The sequence below is a fragment of the Trichechus manatus genome, unplaced genomic scaffold (genome assembly GCF_000243295.1).
Source record: "Trichechus manatus latirostris isolate Lorelei unplaced genomic scaffold, TriManLat1.0 scaffold00070, whole genome shotgun sequence".
NCBI lineage: Eukaryota > Metazoa > Chordata > Mammalia > Sirenia > Trichechidae > Trichechus > Trichechus manatus.
Window position 1 is genome coordinate 3,124,413 of NW_004444006.1, and position 20,416 is coordinate 3,144,828.

Below are 20,416 nucleotides of genomic sequence, written 5' to 3' on the forward strand. Positions count from 1 at the left end.
GTGGGGTTGTTAACCAATGTCATAAAACAGCATGTGTGTTACTGTTACATGAGAAACTATCTGTTCTGTAAGCCTTCACCTGACGTACAATAAAATATTTAAAAAAAAAAAGATTTACTCTATGTATTTTTATATTGTTTTTCTTCTTCTTAAAGACATTCTCAAACTTCTTAGCTTAAATTCAAGGCTCTCAATGAGCTAGTTCCAAACCATCTTTCCGGACACTAACCCTAGACTTTAACTAACTGCCCCAACAAAGCAAGCCCTTGACTTTCTGACTTTCACTTCTAGGTGAGATAGTATGATATAATGGAAAAAAAACAGTCTGGAGTTGGGCAGGTCTGGCTTTGTGCTACTTTCTAACTGTGGAACGTCTTTGACTATCGGTTTCCTCATCTGGGAAATGGTGGTCATAAGGACTAAACTAGATGGCCTATAAAGAATGCCTAGCATACAACAAGGGTCGGTAATAATAGACTCTGATCTGCTTCTTACCTGATATGTGCCCCTGTTTTCATTTCTTATCTGCATTGTAACCATCCCTCAAGACCCAGCTCAAATTTCACCTCTCTGAACACTCCAGCTGGCATAAGTAATTTCTATCCATGCAAATGCTCATGAAGTGCTTATATATTGCCTTGTGGGTTTTCTTTATTCCTCTGGCTAGCTACTCTGGTGAGGGAGACAAATATGAAAAGAGATAATAATAATATAGTGTGATCAGTGTTCTAATGGACAAATGAACCAAACACTATTCATACGCACACATATAAATTCTTTCTCCCCGTCTACACTGTATCTTATATGTCTGGACATGCCATTCTCTTTAGCATTAGGCTGGGTACACAGAATTGCAGCAGAAAAAGATAATCAAAATGATAATAATAATCCTATTTTTCTAACACACTTTACACTTTTCAAAGCACTCTCCCAGATGATAATTATTTGATGTTCACAATAAGCTTGGGATGGAAGAGTATATAGGTCTTATCATTCCCATTTTACAGAAGAAGTAAACTGAGGTTCAGAAAGGTGAACTGACTCGCCCACAATCCTACAGTTAGATAAGCAGTAGAGCGAGGATTGAAACCCATTATCTTCTGTTTCCACATCCACTGTATTTCCCAGTGTCTGCTGTTTTGTTTTTATTAATACCAATATAAAATTATAAATTATTATAATAATGGTAATAAAATAATAATGGTAAAAAAATATTAGCTACCTTTTTACTGAACACATGCTCTGTTTCAGGTATTGTGACACTGTACTAGGTGGTTTATGCACATTTTCTCATTTAACTTCGGCCATAAGTCAGCAAAGTAGAAAGTACTATCCCTGCTCTACAGTTGAGGAAATAGGGACTCAGAAAGGAGAAGTAACCTCATAGTTAATCAGCAACAGATCTAGGTCCATCTGATTCCTAAAGCCCATGCACTCCCAACTACCAGTGGTTCTCAACCCTGGCCACACATTAGAAACATGTGAGGAACTTTAAAATCATATAATAACTGGGCAGAGGTATTTTTAAAAGCTTCCTAGGTGATACTATATGCAGCTAGGGTTAAGAACCACTAGGCCACACTACACTGCTTCCTCACTGCAGCTCACAGATTACCAGAGTTGACAATGCAATTTCTACTGGTTACTGGAGGGAGTCAGACAGGAAGGATATGCTGCACTGTCAAAGCCAGAAAACTTTTCTATCTGAAGCCATGTCTGTCCCATGGCCATCACTTCCCTTGAAGACCCACCCCCCCAATATGAAGCCCATTCCTTCTTAAGTTATGTTGTTTGTTGCGTGCCATTGAGTGGATTCTGACTCAACCCCATGTGATGAAGTAGAAGTCCCCACAGGGTTTCCTGGTCTGTAACCTTTATGGGAGCAGATCGCCAGGTCTTTTCTCCCGTGGAGTTGCTGGTGGGTTCAAATGCTGAACTTTTCATATGGCAGTCTGCTTCCATAAAGACTACAGCTTTGGAAACCCTATGGGGCAATTCTATTCTGTCCTACAGGGTCACTATGAGTTGGAATTGACTCAACAGCAACAGGTTTTTAATGGGTATATACATGTCTTGGAAACCCTGGTGGCGTAGTGGTTAAGAGCTATGGCTGCTAACCAAAAGGTCAGCAGTTCGAAACCACCAGGAGTTCCTTGGAAACCCTATGGGGCAGTTCTACTCTGTCCTGTAGGGTTTCTATGAGTTGGAATCGACTCGACAGCAACAGGTTTGGTTTTTTTTTTTTGGTTTTATACATGTCTTACAATTAATCATCTCTTTCCCAAATGTCATTCACACTATTCCCGCATGCTCAAATTCACACCATTCATCAAGATTCGGGTGTCTCTAGGAGGTCTAAAATGCTCCAGTCAAGACTCGGATGTCTCTTAGGAAGCCTAAGATGCTCAAAGCTCCTTTCTCTTACTCTTAAGGCACTAATCGTCTTGTACTTTGAATCAAGACTCTTTGTTTTGGTGGCTCTATTGCCCCTATTAGAATGTGAGTAACTTGAGAGGAAGATCCAGGTGGGATTTATCTATGTATTCCCCAGAGGCCCCAGTAAATTGTTTTGTATGTAATTGGTGTTCAACAAATATTTGTCAAGTAAAGGAAAACATTCTTCTAAATAGCGCAGACTATTAGAAGGACAATGGGAAAAGTTTCCCTTTTTAGGTCCTCAGTTGGTCCATCTGTAACACAAACATGATATCCCCAAACTTCAAGGCTATTCTGAAACCTAAACTGAAAGGTGCTCAATGTACTGGGCGTTTCTTAAGGACTTTTGTACCCAGCCTTATGTTCTCACAAGGAATGCACACAAACGATCTGACATATAAACTCTGCCCTTCAGGGGCTTAAAATTGAGCTGGAGAGTGAAGTGACACTCGTGGGAAATAAGTACAAACACTGCAACTCAGCACCCACATTAAAGGGCCAAATTTGGATGCCAGAAGTAGTAAGGTAAAGGAGAGGTCCCCGGGGCAGGATTGTCAGAAGGCTGTGTGGAGGAATGGGACTTCAGCTGGATCTTAAGGGATGGCCAAGAGCCTTCCTTGCCCCTTCCCCCTCTTTCAGGGTGTTTAGTATGACCAGAGAGGTTGAGAGTGGAAAGAGCAGCTCTGATCTCTTTTATGCTATCTACATTTCAGGCTTAGGGCTTCTCATAGGCTCCAGAATACAGAAGAGTAGACATCCCCATCTTCCACGCCTGCCAGATGCTTTGTATACCTACTCTCACTTAATCTCCACAAAAATCTTGCCTGTAAATGTCCCCATTTACAGTTGAGAATACTGGCTCAAGGAAGTGAAGCTGACCTAAGATAATGTAGCTAATAAGTAGCTTCTCATAAAAACAAAACTACTGAGTGCTCACTATGTGCCAGGAGTCCTGGTGGCACAGTGGTTAAAGTGCTCAGCTGCTAACCGAGAAGATTGGTGGTTCGAACTCACCAGCCACTTTGCAGGGGAAAGATGTGGCAGTCTGCTTCTGTAAAGATTTACAGCCTTGGAAACCCTATGGGGGCAGTTCTGTTCTTTCCTATACTGTCTCTATGAGTTGGAATCCACTCGATGGCAATGGGTTTGGTTTTTTTTTTCCACTGTGTGCCATACACTTGATTATATACTCTTTAATTTACTCTTTTCATTGTTATAGTAGCCTTACAGGCACAATCATTATCCTTATTATACAAATGAGAAAAATAAGGTTCAGAGAGGCTGTGACTTGCGCAAGGTCCCACAGCTAGGAAGAGGCAGAGCCATGATTCAAACTCACATCTGGGGGACTCTGGAGCCTAACCTTCTAAGCATTCAACTATATACTGCCTCTTAAGCCTTCGGTATTTCTACCAAACTGTACTTCCTTTTAATTTCTTTTAAACCTTGGTCCACAACCTGGCTTTTATTACAAATTTGACTTCCTCCTCCAGCCCAACTTGTTTCTTCCCTCCCTATTCTCTGTTAAATGACCATTACCAAAAGAATCTTAGCATTTGCAGATTTCTTGGGACCTGATAGTCATCAGTCTTCAACCTTAAGCAGCTTTCTTTCATCTTTCCTTACACCCACATACACTCAACCTGAGGGCACCGATGGGGGGGGGGTTGCTCCTTCTTGTAGATCTCCCAGTCTTCTAGAATTATCTTTCTTTCTGTAAAACTCCTCCATGCTCACCTTAAAGCCTCCCTTCTTTCCTAGCCATTAATTACCCTGTGGAACAATTTGGAGTTAAAAAAAAAGCCAAACCCCTTGCCGCTGAGTTGATTCCGACTCATAGCAACCTTATAGGACAGAGTAGAACTGCCCCATAGGGTTTCCAAGGAGCACCTGGTGGGTTCGAACTGCTGACCTTTTGGTTAGCAGCCGTAGCTCTTAACCACTATACCACCAGGGTTTCCAATTTGGAGATAGGCTCTGGGAAAGGCAGAGAATGAAAACCAAATACGAAAGATTATTAAAACATAATGGGTCAGAACAAGAAAATATGGATAATGGCCAGCACAGCCCATTACTACAAGCGCAAGTCTGTTCCTAATACTTTTAGAGCAGATGTGAATGCTACTCATAGCATTAGTCACCTCAGTGGAGAATTGATAGCCCTGTGGCTGAGCAAAGCCTTGCAAACATCCTTTCTCCAAGCCCAGAATGAAGTCTTTTCTCTCCAGACAAAGCAGAGCTAAGAAGGAGCTAAGAAGTGTTCCTAAACCTATATGTCATGGGATCCCAGTGTGTGATATATTCTTTACTTTTATCTCAGAACCTCAGAGTGACGGGCTCCTTACTCCATGCTCCTCCTGGAATTTATTCTCATTCCCACCGGAGCATGGCTCACACTGGACTGGGACTGGTTGCTTGCAGGCCAGCCTCACCAGGAACCTTTGGAGGGCAGGGACCATGGTCTCTCATCTTTGTCTCTACTAGCACTGTGCCTGAATAAATGAACAAATACATGTTAGTAAACGGATATAGCACTTCTCTCTCTCCACTTCCCTAAAGAAAGTCCTAAGTTCTTTTTTGGAAGCTACACAGCGCCCTTTCCCAATCTAGGCCTGGTAAGGGGAAGTAATGTCAACTGAAGACAGGAAATAAGTGAATGCTGCTTAGAAAAACAGAAAACAAAGGTAGCTAAAGCAGCTGAAGAAATAAGAATGTAGTATTAAGAAAAGTGTCCTGATCTTGGATCCCAAAAGCATAGGATCAAGCCCCTTACAACCTGAGTGACTATGGGCAAGTTGTTTCACCTCTCTGAGCCTCAGATTCCCCATCTGTGAAATTAGGAGGGTAAAACTTACCTCACAGGCCTATCATAACGATTAGGTACAATAGAAGAGAAAGCACCCAGCTCCGTGCCTGGAACAGAAAAGGGCCCTTGCTAAAGGCTAGTTTCTTCTGATAGAAAGTAAGGAAAGACTGTGCGGGTAAACATGAAGGGTTTGAGGGATCCAATCACAATGGGAAAAAGAATTAAAATTCCATCAATAAACAATATTGACTTCACTGTAAAGTTGACTGCCATGGAACAAAGTAATTTAGTATGCACCTTGCTTTTGTTACTTTTAATTGCTGAGAAAAAAATGTGGAGAATATCAAGTCCACTCAAAATGTTTGATAAATGCAAGGGGTAAAGATGGGGGGCAGGACTGTGGCACAGTTGGGTCACTAAACCAAACCAAACCAAACCAAACCCGCTGCTGTCAAGTTGATTCCTACTCATAGTGACCGTATAGGTCAAGGTAAAACTGCCCCATAGGGTTTCCAAGGAGCGGATGGTAGATTTGAACTGCCGACCTTGATTAGCAGCCGAGCTCTTAACCGCTGCATTGGCCCAAAGGATGGTAGGCAAAGCCCCAAAGAATAGAGATGAAATGGAGTGACAACTGCAAGGTTAGGAGTAGGTCAATTGAGGTGACAGTGCCCTCCCCTTTGACACTGCTATTCAGGCTGCTGGCCAGCACTGAGGCCTAAGAACTATCAGTTATAGCTCAGGGTCAGAGTTGTTTACAGCTTTTGCTTAATTGATAACAGTTCTCTTGATGCCCAAGGAATCTATCATGGAGCAGCAGCCAAAATGAGGAAGGAGTGGAGTGTAAGGGGTGAGGAGGAGGAGGTGGGCAGGGTTCAAAGAGGCAACTGCAACCAGAGGCTTGGCTAATTCTCCACCAAGGCTAAAACCACCTCAGTTCTGCTTTCTGTAGCCAAGGCCAGAGGCATGAGGCTTTGAAAAAAAAGCTGCATCATGCCAGCCTGTTGCTAACTAATTTAAGGCAGAAAACAAAGCCAGGTGGTGCTGCAGCCCAGATTTAGATAGTCTGGCTGATACTGGACAAGTCAGATCAGCACTTACATTAACTGAGACCATTAGGTCAGAACAGCTGTGAGCCAGCAGCCTGGGGTGGGACTGTGGGGGAAGGGGAAGAGGGGAATGCTGCTGGAATTTAACTTTGCAGGAAAGATGGTGAAGGCGGAACTGATAGGGAGGGATAAGTTACTGTATGTGCTGAGCTGATAGGATCTGGGCGACCTCAAGGCCTGGCAAAAGGCAAGACGAACTTTACTGTGATGAATATAAGTTGAATTACCGAACTCTCCACCAGATTGATTTAAAGGTCAATATATAACTTATAAACTGAAGCAGATGTTCACATAGAAGTCCAGCCGTTCTTGGCTACTTCCCAGGAAAGGCAAATCTTAGTAAGGGGAGGGACAGGGCAGAGAATTAATAATATCTTTTGAACGCTAATTATGTGCCAGATATTTTATTTTTTTATTCTTTTTAACTCTAACTATAATTCTGTGGGGTGAACTGTTTCTCCCATTTTAGATATGAAAACCAAGGTGGAACGACATTAAATAACTTAGCTGTGATCAGACAAATTCATCAACGGATCAAGCCAGAGAATTCATAAAGTCAATTAGTTACTTGAAACCATATTAGATTGCTATAGAATAACTTTTATTAAATTGTACTCTGAGACAACGCTGTTAGTCTACATTGAGGTTGTCATATGAAACAATCCACAGGAGAAATTTTCCTCTGGCCTCAAAAACAGAAGAGTTTTGCTTTACCTGAGCAACTGGCTTGTTTTTACCTTAAGAACTTACAAATATATAACCAATAAGGTTTCTCTCTTTTTGTTGGTCTCTATAAAGTTTGGAGCCAAATCTGTGACACCACTCCAGTAAGTGTGTAAGGCTTCATGGCAAATACTTTGTGCACTAACCCCACTCCTGTCACTCCTGCAATCTCCCTACTATCCTACCTTTTTTTTTTCCACTCTTGGCCTCATTTTTTAACTGTGCTCTGGAATCTAGGGCAGAAATCAACAAATTTTCTCTGCAAAGGGCCAGATAGTAAATATTTTAGGCTTTGAAGGCCATAAGGTTTCTGTTGCTGCTACTCAATTCTGTTGTTGTAGCATGAAAGCCACACTATGTAATGAATGGGTGGGGCTGTGTTCCAATAAAACTTTATGGGCCAGATTTGGCCTGCAAGCCATAGTTTACTGAGGTCTGATCTAAGCTTCAAGAGGGCAAGGACATTATGTGTCTTATTCTTTCCTATGTCCTCAGCACCTAGATTAGAGCCAGGTACACCGTAAGTACTCAGTAAATACTTGTTGAATAAATAATTCTTATTTACTTTTTTAAGTTTTTAATATTTTGCTATATTGTGAAATGTTGTAAATTCTTTTTAGAATAGGATAGGGTATAAACACATATGGCACATAAAAACTATACCCCCCTCCAAAATCCTCTCTGGATTAACCTCAGCCTCCCAATATGAGTCTTTGCACGTAGTAGCCAAGTAAATTTACAGAAATTAGCTGCCATGTCTTGAATTTGTACTAGTTTGAAAAGTTCAGAATTTTGCCCTTTTGCCCCTATTTCTCCAAAAATGGAAAGTAAGAAGGAGAAAACAATGGTTCATAGATTCAAAGTTTGTTGGAAGGTAAAGTGAATGTTTTGCCTTAGTGGAAAGAACACAGATTTTGGTGCTTGCCAGACTTGGTGGGATTTAGATCCCAACTCTACCAGTTACTACCTGTGCAACCTTTAGCAAGTCACTTACCTCTAGGAGACTCTAGGTACATCAGCACCTAGTAAGTGGTGGTTCAGTAGTAGAATTCTCGCCTTCCATATGAGAGACCTGGGTTCAATTCTTGGCCAACACACCTATGTGCAGCCACCACCCTTCTGTCAGTGGAGCTTATGTGCTGTTATGATGCTGAACAGGTTTTAGTGTACCTTCCAGACTAAGACAGACTAGGAAGAAAGGCCTGGCAATCTCTTTCTGAAAAATCAGCCAGTGAAAACCATCTGAATCATAATGGTCTGATTCATTATGCATGGGCTTGCCACGAGTTGGGGGCCAACTCGACAGCAGCTAACAACAACAACAGTACAGTGCCAGGCATATGGAAGATACTCAATAAATGGCAATAGCATCAAAAATAATAATATGGCTATTATTTATTAATTCTATAGATAATGAGTGGCTACTATGTGCCAGCCAGGCACTTTTCTAGGTACTTGGGATATTACTGTTGCTGGTAGGTGCCGTTCAGTCAGTTCCAACTCATAGCGACCCTATGTACAACAGAACAAAACACTGCCCGTTCCTGCACCATCCTCATGATCGTTGTTATGTTTGAGCCCACTGTTGCAGCCACTGTGTCAATCCATCTCGTTGAGGGTCTTCCTCTTTTTTGCTGACCCTCTACTTTACCAAGCATGATGTCTTTCTCTAGGGACTGATCCCTCTCGATAACATGTCCAAAGTACCTGAGATGAAGTCTCGCCATTCTCGGTTCTAAGAAGCATTCTGGCTGTACTTCTTCCAAGACAGATTTGTTCGTTCTTTTGACAATCCATGGTATATTCAATATTCTTCGCCAACACTATAATCCAAAGGCATCAATTCTTCTTCAGTCTTCCTTATTCATCGTCCAGCTTTCATATGCATATGAGGTAATTGAGAACACCATGGTTTCAGTCAGGTGCACCTTAGTCTTTAGAGTGACATCTTTGCTTTTTACCATTTTAAAAAGGTCTTCTGCAGCTCATTTGTCCAATGCAATGCGTCTTTTTGATTTCTTGACTGCTGCTTCCATGGGTGTTGATTGTGGATCCAAGTAAAATGAAATCCTTGATGGCTTGGTTATCTAGTGCTGCTATAACAGAAATACCACAAGTGTATGGCTTTAACAAAGAGAAATTCATTCTCTCACAGTCTAGGAGGCTAGAAGTCCGAATTCAGGGTGCCAGCTCCAGGGAAAGGCTTTTTCTTTCTGTCGGCTCTGGAGGAAAGTTCTTGTCATCAATCTTCCCCTGGTCCAGGAGCTTCTCAGGCGCAGTGTCCCCAGGTCGAAAGGAAGAGCTATTCTCCTGGCTCCTGTTTCTTAGGGTTATGAGGTCCCAGTGTCTCTCTGCTTGCATCTATCTTGTAGATTGAGTCGTGCCTCATTAACATAACTGCTGCTAATCCCATCTCATTAACATCTTAGAGATAAGATTTACAAGACATAGGAAAATCACATCTGATGATAAAATGATGGACAATCACACAATACTGGGAATCATGGCCCAGCCAACTGGACAGATATTTTGGGGGGACACAATTTAATCCATAACACTTGACAACTTCAATCTTTTCTCTGTTTATCATGATGTTGGTTATTGGTCCAGTTGCGAGGATTTTTGTTTTCTTTTTGTTGAGGTGTAATCCATACTGAAGGCTGCAGTTTTTGATCTTCATCAGTAAGTACTTCAAGTCCTCTTCACTTTCAGCAAGCAAGGTTGTGTCATCTGCATATAGCAGGTTGTTAATAAGTCTTCCTCCAATCCTGATGCCCCGTTCTTCATATAGTCCAGCTTCTCCGATTATTTGCTCAGCATACAGATTGAATATGTATGGTGAAAGGATACAACCCTGACGCACACTTTTCCTGACTTTAAACCACGCAGTATCCCCCGTTCTGTTCGAATGACTGCCTCTTGATCTATGTACAAGTTCCTCATGAGCACAATTAAGTGTTCTGAATTCCCATTCTTCACAATGTTATTCATAATTTGTTATGATCCACACAGTCGAATGTCTTTTCATAGTCAATAAAACACAGGTAAATATCTTTCTGGTATTCTCTGCTTGCAGCCAACATCCATCTGACATTAGCAATGATATCCCTCGTTTCATGTCCTCTTCTGAATCTTGCTTGAATTTCTGGCAGTTCTCTGTGGATCTACTGCTGCAACAGCTTTTGAATGATCTTCAGCAAAATTTTACTTGCATGTGATATTAATGATATTGTTGGATAATTTCCACATTCTATTGGATCACCTTTCTTGGGAATAGGCATAAATATGGATCTCTTACAGTTGGTTGGCCTGGTAGCTGTTTTCCAAATTTCTTGGCATAGTGAGCACTTCCAGCACTGCATCCATTTGTTGAAACATCTCAATTGGCATTCAGTGAATTCCTGGAGCCTTGTTCTTCGTCAGTGTCTTCAGTGCAGCTTGGATCTCTTCCTTCAGTACCATTGGTTCTTGATCATATGCTGCCTCCTGAAATGACTGAATGTCGGCCAATTCTTTTTGGTACAGTGACTCTGTATAATTCTTCCATCTTCTTTTGATGCTTCCAGTGTCATTCAGTATTTTGCCCATAGAATCCTTCACTATTGCAACTCGAGGCTTGAATTTTTTCTTCAGTTCTTTCAGCTTGAGAAATGCCGAGTGTGTTCTTCACTTTTGGTTTTCTAACTCCATGTCTTTGCACATGTCATTATAATACTTTACTTTGTCTTCTTGAGTAGCCCTCTGAAATCTTCTGTTCAGCTCTTTTACTTCATCATGTCTTCTGTTTGCTTTAGCTACTCAGTATTCAAGAGCAAGTTTCACAGTCTCTTCTGAGACTCTTCTGAGACATTTTGTTCTTTTTTTTCTTTTCAAAGACCTCTTGCTTTCTTCACGTATGATGTCCTTGATATCATTCCACAACTCATCTGGTCTTCAGTTATTAGTGTTCAACACGTCAAATCTATTCTTCAGATGGTCTCTAAATTCAGGTGGGATATACTCAAGGTCATACTTTGGCTCTCATGGACTTGTTCTACTTTTCTTCAGCTTCAACTTGAACTTGTATATGAGCAATTGATGGTCTGTTCTGAAGACGGCTCCTGGCCTTGTTCTAACTGATAATATTGAGCTTTTCCATGCATCTGTCAGTTTGTCATACTGTGGGGGCTTGTGTGTTGCTGTGATGCTGGAAGTTATGCCATTAGTATTCAAATACCAGCAGGGTCACCCATGGTGAGCTTCCAGAATAAGACACACTAGGAAGAAGGACCTGGCAGTCTACTTCTGAAAAAAAAATAGCCAGTGAAAACCTTATGAAAAGCAGCAGAACACTGTCTGACTTGGGATATAGAGGTAAATAAAAGAGGCAAAAATCCTTGCCTTCATGGATTTTACATTCTAGTGATTATTATGAATGGTTTTTATGTTCTTTCTCTCCATTCTAATATTAGTGATAGTAAACTAGAACAGATTTCCACTTAAATATCTCCAACCTCAAAATGACCTCAAAGTGAAAAGTAGTTGGGTTCAGTTCTGGTTCCCACGGGATTCACAGGCACTTACCCTCCTTGTGTTGAGCCAGGGGCCGGGGAGCTGGTCTCTTTATGTGGAAAGAGGAGACCTTGGTGGGCCCAGGGCCTGACACTGGTCCGTTGGTGGCCTTTAGGGTGGTCTTGGTCCCTCCATCCTGCAGCCTGGATACCAACTTCCCCACGTCCACCTCAGGGCAGGGCTCCAACTTGCTATCTGAAATTGGCCTGCTTGGGGACTTCCTCCCAGGATCAGCTTCCCCAAACTTCTGAATAGGTAGTTTGGGGTATTGTGGCAGCTTGTGGGGTTCTATGCTGCTGGTGATAGTACCATTAGGTGTTTGATGTTGGATTTCATCTGGGAAAAGTTGGTACAAAGAGGGAAGATTAGTGATAACCTTTATCACCTCTTCAGTTTAATACATACATATATACTTAATTTAAAAAAAAGTACACATTTTCTCAAAGGAGCTATCACAATATCACACACAATCAGTCTCCACCCACCCCAACTCATGTGGAGTTACAAGTTCAAGAGAAGTTGGGGATTAAATTCAAGATCTGAGCATGATTTTTTACCACCACAATTCAGTAAAACCACAATAAACCAAGATGTTTTATTCAAAGGGATATGCAATTCAAAAGGGACTTAGAGTCCCCTATCAATTGAATAATCTATTGTTTTTAAATAAAGACATCAGTTAATTCTTAAGTATTTCATTCAAAAGTAAACCGTTAAGGTCGCTCAAATTCCAAGTCAATAAACTTAATAGAATTTAACTTCTTCCTCCAGCGCCATAAAGAAACCTCCTACTAGCCACTTTACATTCTTCCCTTGACCTTTGTGGTCTAGAATTTCCTCTGACCATAGTACATGCTTTTTAGTGTTTCTGAATCTACATAAAGCTTTTGAGGCCCTCTCCCTAGGAAAGGGAGTGAAATAGTTAATATTATTAACATATACAAATCCGTGCACAATTTTGCCAACTAATTTTAAGAGATTCATGGAACCCCAGGAAATTGTCAATGAACCCCACATTGATAACACTTGATATAAATACATTATCACTTTCCTTAGTATTAGAGCACCTAGGTCAGAGTGCAGTGGTTAAAAACAGAGGTTCTGATCTACTAACTGATACCTGAGGGATATAACAACAAATTGCAATACATGGATCTTATTTGTATCCTGAATTAAAAAAAAAAATGAGACCACAGAAGAAATTGGACACTAGATAGTTAATGATCTTAAGGAATTATTGTTTTGTTTTTTAGGGATGATGATGGTATTATGGCTTTGCTTAAAAAAGACACCTTATCTTTTGGAGATACTGTCGGCAAAGGACCTAGTTGTACCCCAAGTAAGGTGGCTTTTGTCCTTGGCTCTGGAGAAATAACCCTTGGAGCTATTGGGGTGCCTTGGTCTGGGACTTCCAGGCCACACCTGAGGATTTGTGCTGGTGAGTGGGGGCTGATCAGACCAGAAAAGACTCACATTGGAGGCCAACATCAACTAGCCTCAGGAGCCATGATTTAGCTTATCATGCATAACTGGCTGATAAAATCTCTGAACAGGGAAGCTCAGAGAGCTTCCTGGTTGATGAGAACATCTGCTCCTGGGAGGGTGGGTCATCCCTTGGGATACGGTAGCTTCATGTTGAGAACCCTCCCAGACCTTGCTCTGTGTGTCTCTTTATTTGTATTCTTTTTGGCTACAATAAATGTGAGGCTTAAGTATGGTATACTCTACATGAATTCTGTGAGCCATTCCAGTGAATTATTGAATCTAAAGGGGCAGTGGGAGCCAGCAGATCAGAAAATAAGGGTGCCATGTGGACTCCCAAGCTTGTGGCTGGTATCCTGAAGGGGTAAATGGGAAACCAGCCCTGAATTGATGGCCAGAAGGTCAGAAAATAAAGAGTGTTGTGTGGACTCCTGAGCTTGCAGCTGGCATCCTTATGGGGTAGTGGGAAAACAGCCCCAAATTGGTGGCCAGCACGTCAGAAGGTTGGGGTGTTGTGTGGACTCCCCAAACTTGTAGCTGGTGTCTGCCTATTTGGCAGTCTGAAGGGTGGTGTCCTTTTAACTTGTGAAGTCTGGCCTTGCTCCAGGGGGTTAGGGTCAGAGAGAGAGAGAGAGAGAGAGAGAGAGTGCCACGGGGTTGCTGGCAATGAGGGCGGAGAAGTGGGAATGTGAGGATTGTTTTGGAGATTGAATTCAAGCTGATCCTTACTACACAGATGCATACTAAAACATTTATGGATGAAATGACAAGATGTCTAGGTTGGGGTTGGGGTCAGGGTACAGATAAAACAAGACTGGCATGTGTTGGTAAATGTTGAAGCTCGGTGATGGATACATAGGGATTCATTATACTGTTTTTTCTCAACTTCTGTATATGTTTGAAACTCTCCATAATAAAATGTTAAAAGAAATGTAAACTCTGGAGCCATGTGGCCACGATTGAATCCCAGTTCTGCTTCTTAGAAACTGTGAGATCTCGGGCAAGTTCCCTAATCTCTTTATGCCTCAATTTCGTCTTCAGAAAAATGTGAATAGTCAGAATACCTACCTCATGAGATTACTATGACGATTTCATGAGATGATATACTTATTTCTGTGCCTGGTACATAATAAACACTCAATAATTGGTAGTTATTATTTATATTATTATCCTCCAAGTAAGCAGTGAGGCAAAAGTTTCCATGTGTGAAAGAAGGGCTAAGTCTTGCTACAAAGACTTCTTCCCCCAGAAAGTTTTCTTTCACCTGGGAATTTCTCAGTAATCACTGCTGCTGCCACCATAGGAGCTGGAGACAAGGGGAGTTGCCTTGTAGAAATGAGCCCAGAGTAGATACATGGCCCTTCTTTTATTAACCCTAGTACAACTGTGATAAGGCTGGAGCAGTCAAACAAAGAATTACCAAAGGCTTACAAATAATGGCAGGGACATAAGCACAAGAGTACCATGAAACTATATCACTTGGCCTCCAGGACATGCCTTACAGTACAGGCATCATTAAACCTCCAGCACTCGGGAGTTAAACCTCAAGCACATCTACTTTCTTAAAACAGTGAAGCATACAGTGACGTGAACTCCTTCTCCCACCTGCTTTGGGACAGATTTCTCAATTACAGATTCCTATCTGAATTCTTCCTTTCTTCAGTGGAGAGACCCTAGTAATTTCTGTCCCTGCTCCCCTTTAGGGGAGATAGTAGAGATTGGCTTTTCCCTATAGGATTCAACAGTATCATCACCATATCAATACAGTATAAGAGGCCCAACTTTATATAAATATGATCCACAGATCTAGTCTCAGAGAGACCACTATCAACCACATGTGAAAGGAAAGGCTCCAAAAGACAAGGGATGGAATGATAAGAGCAATAGCAACTCTGGAACTAGGCCTTCTACCAGGGAAACCATTTTCCAGGTTCTGGGATATGCTGAAGAATAATAATGGTTAAAATGACAATGATGATAATAATAACGACAGTAATAACAATAACAGATACCATACCAGGCCTTGGTCGAAGTGTTTTCCATAGGTCTCATGTAATCATCAAAACAACTCTATAAACTAGGAAGCTTTTATTAGCCCATTTTACAGAAAAGGAATCTAAGGTACAGAGAAGCTCAGTGTCACAAAGCTAACAAGTGGCAAAGCCAGGTTTCAAATCCTGAAGTCTGTTTTCAGAGTCCATACTCTTAAACTACATTATGATATGTTTTCTTTTATTAAGGAAGATGATGGATTCATTATAGTAGCATTCTCAAACTAGGAAAGCTCCAGGGAGTCCATGAACTTCTTAAAATTTTATGCAACATTTTGTACATATTTATGTAAGTTTATTTTTCTGGAGAGAGTGTTCATTGCTCCTGTCAGGTACTAAGACTTCAGTGTCATCCTCTTTCTCTAACCAGCCATCTTTTTCCAGACCAGCCTCAGAAACTGTGCGGAACTGGGAGTGAATCAGGATCAGAAAGGGAGGCCTCACAAATAGGCAAGTGGCTAACCCTTAACCTGGAGGCTTCTCTTCTATGGGTGGGCAAGTGGTAAGGAGGAGCTCTGAAAGGTTGCATGCTAGTAACACAGAAGAGATAGAGCTATTATTATAATACAAGTAGAATCATGTATATAAGTGTTAGGAAGAGAACAGCACTGATTCTGTCTGGAGGGGTTGAAGAAGCTTGTATAAAAAAAGATAACATTTGAGCTGGGCTGTGAATGATTGCAATAGGTGGATGTCATGGATTGAATGATGTCCCCCCAAAAATGTGTGTATTAATTTGGCTGGGTCATGATTCCCAGTATTGTATGATTGTGTACCATTCTGTAATCTGATGTGATTTTCTCATGTGTTGTAAACTCTATCACTATGATGTAATAACATGCATTAGCGACAGTTATATTGATGAGGTCTACAAGATTGGATAATGTCTTAAGCCAATCTCTTTTGAGATATAAAAGAGAGAAGCGAGCAGAAGACACATGGGAACCTGACACCATGAAGAAAGCAGTGCCGGAAGCAGAGTGCATCCTCTGGACCTGAGGTTCCTGCGCTCAGATGCTCCCAGACCAAGGGAAGACAGATGACAAGGACCTTCCTCCAGAGCTGACAAAGAAAGCCTTCCCCCGGAGCTGATGCCCTGAATTTGGACTTGTAACCTACTAGACTGTGAAAATAAATTTCTCATTGTTGAAGCTATACACTTGTGGTATTTCTGATATAGCAGCACTAGATGACCAAGACAGTGGAGAAAAGGGAAGAGGGCATTTTAGGCAAAGGACACCTTGGAGGAGTGAAAGATCATGGTTTGTCTAACCAATATGCCACCAGGGCTCCAAAAAAGAAGATGTAAATAATAATAAGTTTAGTGTGGCTTGAGCACAGGAACCAATTTGAGATGAAAAGGGTGGGTATCTGGAGATGATGTCGATAAATTGGGTAGGGGCTATATATCATGAAAACTATAAATGCCACACTCAAGAGTATGAACTTTATCTTCAGGCCACAGAGGACCATGGTTCATTCTTATTCTCTCTCTCTCTTATCAGGGAAGTGGCATTATTAAATGTTGTTTATAAACCATCCCTTTGGATTCATTATGAAAATTTGATTATGGACAAGAAAGACTGGAGGTAGGAAGACCAGATATGAGACTGCTAATGAGAAGTATCTAAATTAGAGCAGAAACAGTGAAGACAAGACAGATTCAAGAGATGTTAAGGAGGTAGAATGGATAGGGCTTGGGTATGGGGGTGTGAAGGAGTCCATGATAATGTTGGAGGTCTCACTGAGATACTATGTAGAAGAGGAGTGAAAAGTTTGGGGGTAATACAATGAGATACTACTGGGAAAGAACAGTGGTGAGTAGGATTGGCTGATCGCTCAGAACAGTGCTCAGACAGGTTATGAGAAGTACAATATTATAGTAGACAAATGAGCTTTGCAATAAAATAGATGGGTATGGGTGCAAATTGCTGTTCTGTTACTTAGTAGCTGTGTGAATTCGGCAAACTACTCAATCTCTCTGAGACTCCAAAGACTTGACTATAAAATAGGGATCATCATAACTATCTCACATGGGAAATGATGAAGGTTAAATGAGATTAGGAATTCACACCCATTAGGATGGCAATTATAAAAAAGATGGACAATAACAAGTGTTGGTGAGGATGTGGAAAAATTGGAACCCTTATACATTACTGGAAAGAAAGTAAAATGGTACAGCAGCTTTGAAAAACAGCCTGACAATGTTTCAAAAGTTTAAACATAAGTTATCATATGACCCAGCAATTCCACTCCTAGGTATAGACTCAAGATAACTGAAAACACACATCCACACAACAACTTGTACACGAATGTTCATAGTAGCATTATTCATAGTTGCCAACAAGTGGAAATAACGCACATGTCCATCAACAGATGAATGAATAAAAAATGGTGCATACATACAATGGAATGTTATCTGGTAATAATGAGACATGAAGTAATAAGACATGAGACATGAAGTAATACAAGACATGAAGTACTGACACATGCTATTACATGGATAAACCTTGAAAACATTATGCTAAGTGAAAGAAGCTAGCCACAAAAGACCACGTATTGTATGATTGATTTACATGAAAGGTCCACAATAGCCAATTCATAGAGACAGAAAGTAGAACAGTGATTTCTAGATGTGGGGTGGAGGGGATAATTAGGAGTGACTGCTAATTGGTATAGGGTTTATTTTTGAGATGATAAAAATGTTCTAAACATAGATAGTGGTGATGGTGGTACAACTCTGAGAATATACTAAAAACAATTGAATCATACACTTAAAAAGAGTGAATTTTAGGCTATATGAATTATATGGCAATAAAAAATTGAAAAACTAAAAACTGAAAAACAAAAGAAACATCTAGACTGAGTGACCCCATTGGAGATCTGGCACAAAGCCCTCATCACATAGTGTGCAAAACTAAGACTCACAGAGAGGAAGCGAGTGGCCTAAGCCACTCAGCAAGCTGGTGGCTGAGCTGAAATTAGACACCAGGTCTCCTAAAAACCAGTTCATTCATTTATTGCACAGGCACTGTGCGAGTTGCTAGGGATATAGTATGAAAAAAAAAAAAAAACTAAACTAAACCATAGTTCCTGCTGGCTTAGAGGTTACATTCTCTGATGTGTAATTGGAGAGATTATGAATGAAAATTTAACGTATTTATTCCATAAAATATGAGATCATGGACTTCCAGGCAACATAGCGCTACACACAGAAGCACCACGCCGTCCCTCCACAGCAAAGATCCGAAAAACTGTCAAACAAAAAAAAAGTCAATCCTGAAACCCTAAGCATCAAACGAAGATATAAAGAACTCAGCCAGACAAAGAATGGAATAAGAAACTGACAGAGAACAGAGACTGAGGAGAGATACATGCAGAGATCCCCAATCAGTTAACACAGCATGGGTCCACCATCTTGGACTCCTATCAGTGATTGGTGAACAGAGGGAAAGCAGCTTCATGGAGCTTCCAGTAGGAGACAGAACAACTGGTAACCAGCAATATGCACTTTCCCGCCCCACCCTTCTTCACCCCCACTCGGCCTCCTCTGCTTCCTGTGGCCACAGTGTCTTGGCCGGGAAGCACCGGCTTTACCCCAGTGCTACTGGGATTCCACCCGCCTGTGCTGGCCCGCTCCCTGAGTGCTATTTATTGGCTGCTGGTGTTGCATTTTTCCACTTCTTTTGATTTCTTCCACACCTCTCACCAGCTCCTGCTCATTTCTCTCAAATACCTGGCTCTGTGTGCCATCTTTGCTCTTCTTGAAAGGCTGTGAAACACGGCTCAAATGTGACACTGCTTCCTGGCCTGTGCTGCCATGCTGGTGGGATCTTGGGGCTTTTGTTTGTTTGTATCTGTTTGTTTCTTGGTTTTCTTTATCTTTTCTTGATTTGGGAGCCCGTTCTAGCCAGGCAGTACTGCACAGCTTGGGACCTACCCCCTCAGTTTGTGCAGATGCAAAGAGGAATCCTTGAGGGCATTTTTTTTTCTCTTGTTTTTTTTTTCTGTTTTGGGGGGGCTTCTTGTTCTTTTTTTATTTGTTTGTTTCATTTTATTTTCTCTCTTTTTCCCTTTTTGTCTTTATTCATCACTCAGTTTCTTGTCTTCCTATACTTACCTTCTCTTCTTGTCTCCTGAATACCTGGTGCTGAGTGACACCTTTACCCCTTTTAGCTAGGCTGCATTTCACCACCTGGGAGCAACTTCCGCAGACCTCGCAGCCGCACCTGTGTGATCCCTGGGGACTTTTCTTTTTTCTTTCTAATTTTTATTTATTCATTCTCCTCTTCTTCTCCTTCTCCTTTTTGTTTTTCTCCATTTCTCAGTCTCTTATATCTTCACTCCAATGGCAAGTTCTCTTTGGAGTCTTTTTTGTTTGTATGTTTTTGGCTTCTGTTCCTCTCTCCTCTTTCCCAAACCCGTCTTAGCTCCACACATCACAATCTACCCCCGCCATCCTGCCTAACTGCACTGTGCGCTAAACATCACATCCCCAAGTAGCACAGGCACGGCATACCGGAACCTGCCCTGCACTGATTCCTGGCCCGCCCTGTTGGTTCAAATGTGTGCCACAAACAAACCATACCAGCAACTCCTCTTCAGATAGACCTACCTTGCTGTACCATATCTGAGTGACTGACCCGCCAATTGGAGGAGGTGAAAAGTATTGTTCATACAGCAAACAACAAAGAACACAGTTTGCCTGCTCAGACATAACCAAATAAAACAAAAAAAGACGAAACAAACAAATCTACAATCAATAAACAAGGAAAATGACTACCAAATGCCCTGAAGACAGCAGACAATATCAAAACATTTTCAAAAACAGGACAGGAAAGTTGCAGTAGGCGTCCAAAATAAAACACCAGAAAACTTTCCGGTAGAAGAAAAGGCACTAGAATTACTTGATAGAGAATTCAAATCTCTAATATTCAGAGTTATCCAAGAGTTGAACCAAAAATGAGGAAAAAAAAGACAAATTCACGGAAAAGGCAGACAAATTCATAGAACATACAGACAAAAAAAGAGAAGAATTCAGGAAAATAATGCAGGAACAAAATGCTAAAATAAATTCACAACTAGAAATCATACAAAAAAAAAACAATTAGAAATCCAAAAGATAAATGACAAGATTTCAGAAATGGAGTGTCATAGAAGGGCTGAGGAGCAGGTTTGAAACAGTGGAAGACAGGATCAGCGAAATAGAAGGCAAACACCTGGATACAACTCTGTTTGAGGAAAAATCATAAAAAAGA

General features: G+C 41.2%; 1 protein-coding gene across 1 annotated transcript in view; it reads right to left on the minus strand.

Moving 5' to 3' along the window:
• The window catches only part of OPHN1 (oligophrenin 1), a 628,143-nt gene that overhangs the window by 21,198 nt on the left and 586,529 nt on the right, over positions 1–20,416 (minus strand). Inside the window, exon 21 of the mRNA XM_004380093.2 lies at positions 11,638–11,961. Within this exon, the coding sequence (XP_004380150.1) occupies positions 11,638–11,961 (324 nt within the window). The remainder of the gene's footprint in view (positions 1–11,637; positions 11,962–20,416) is intronic.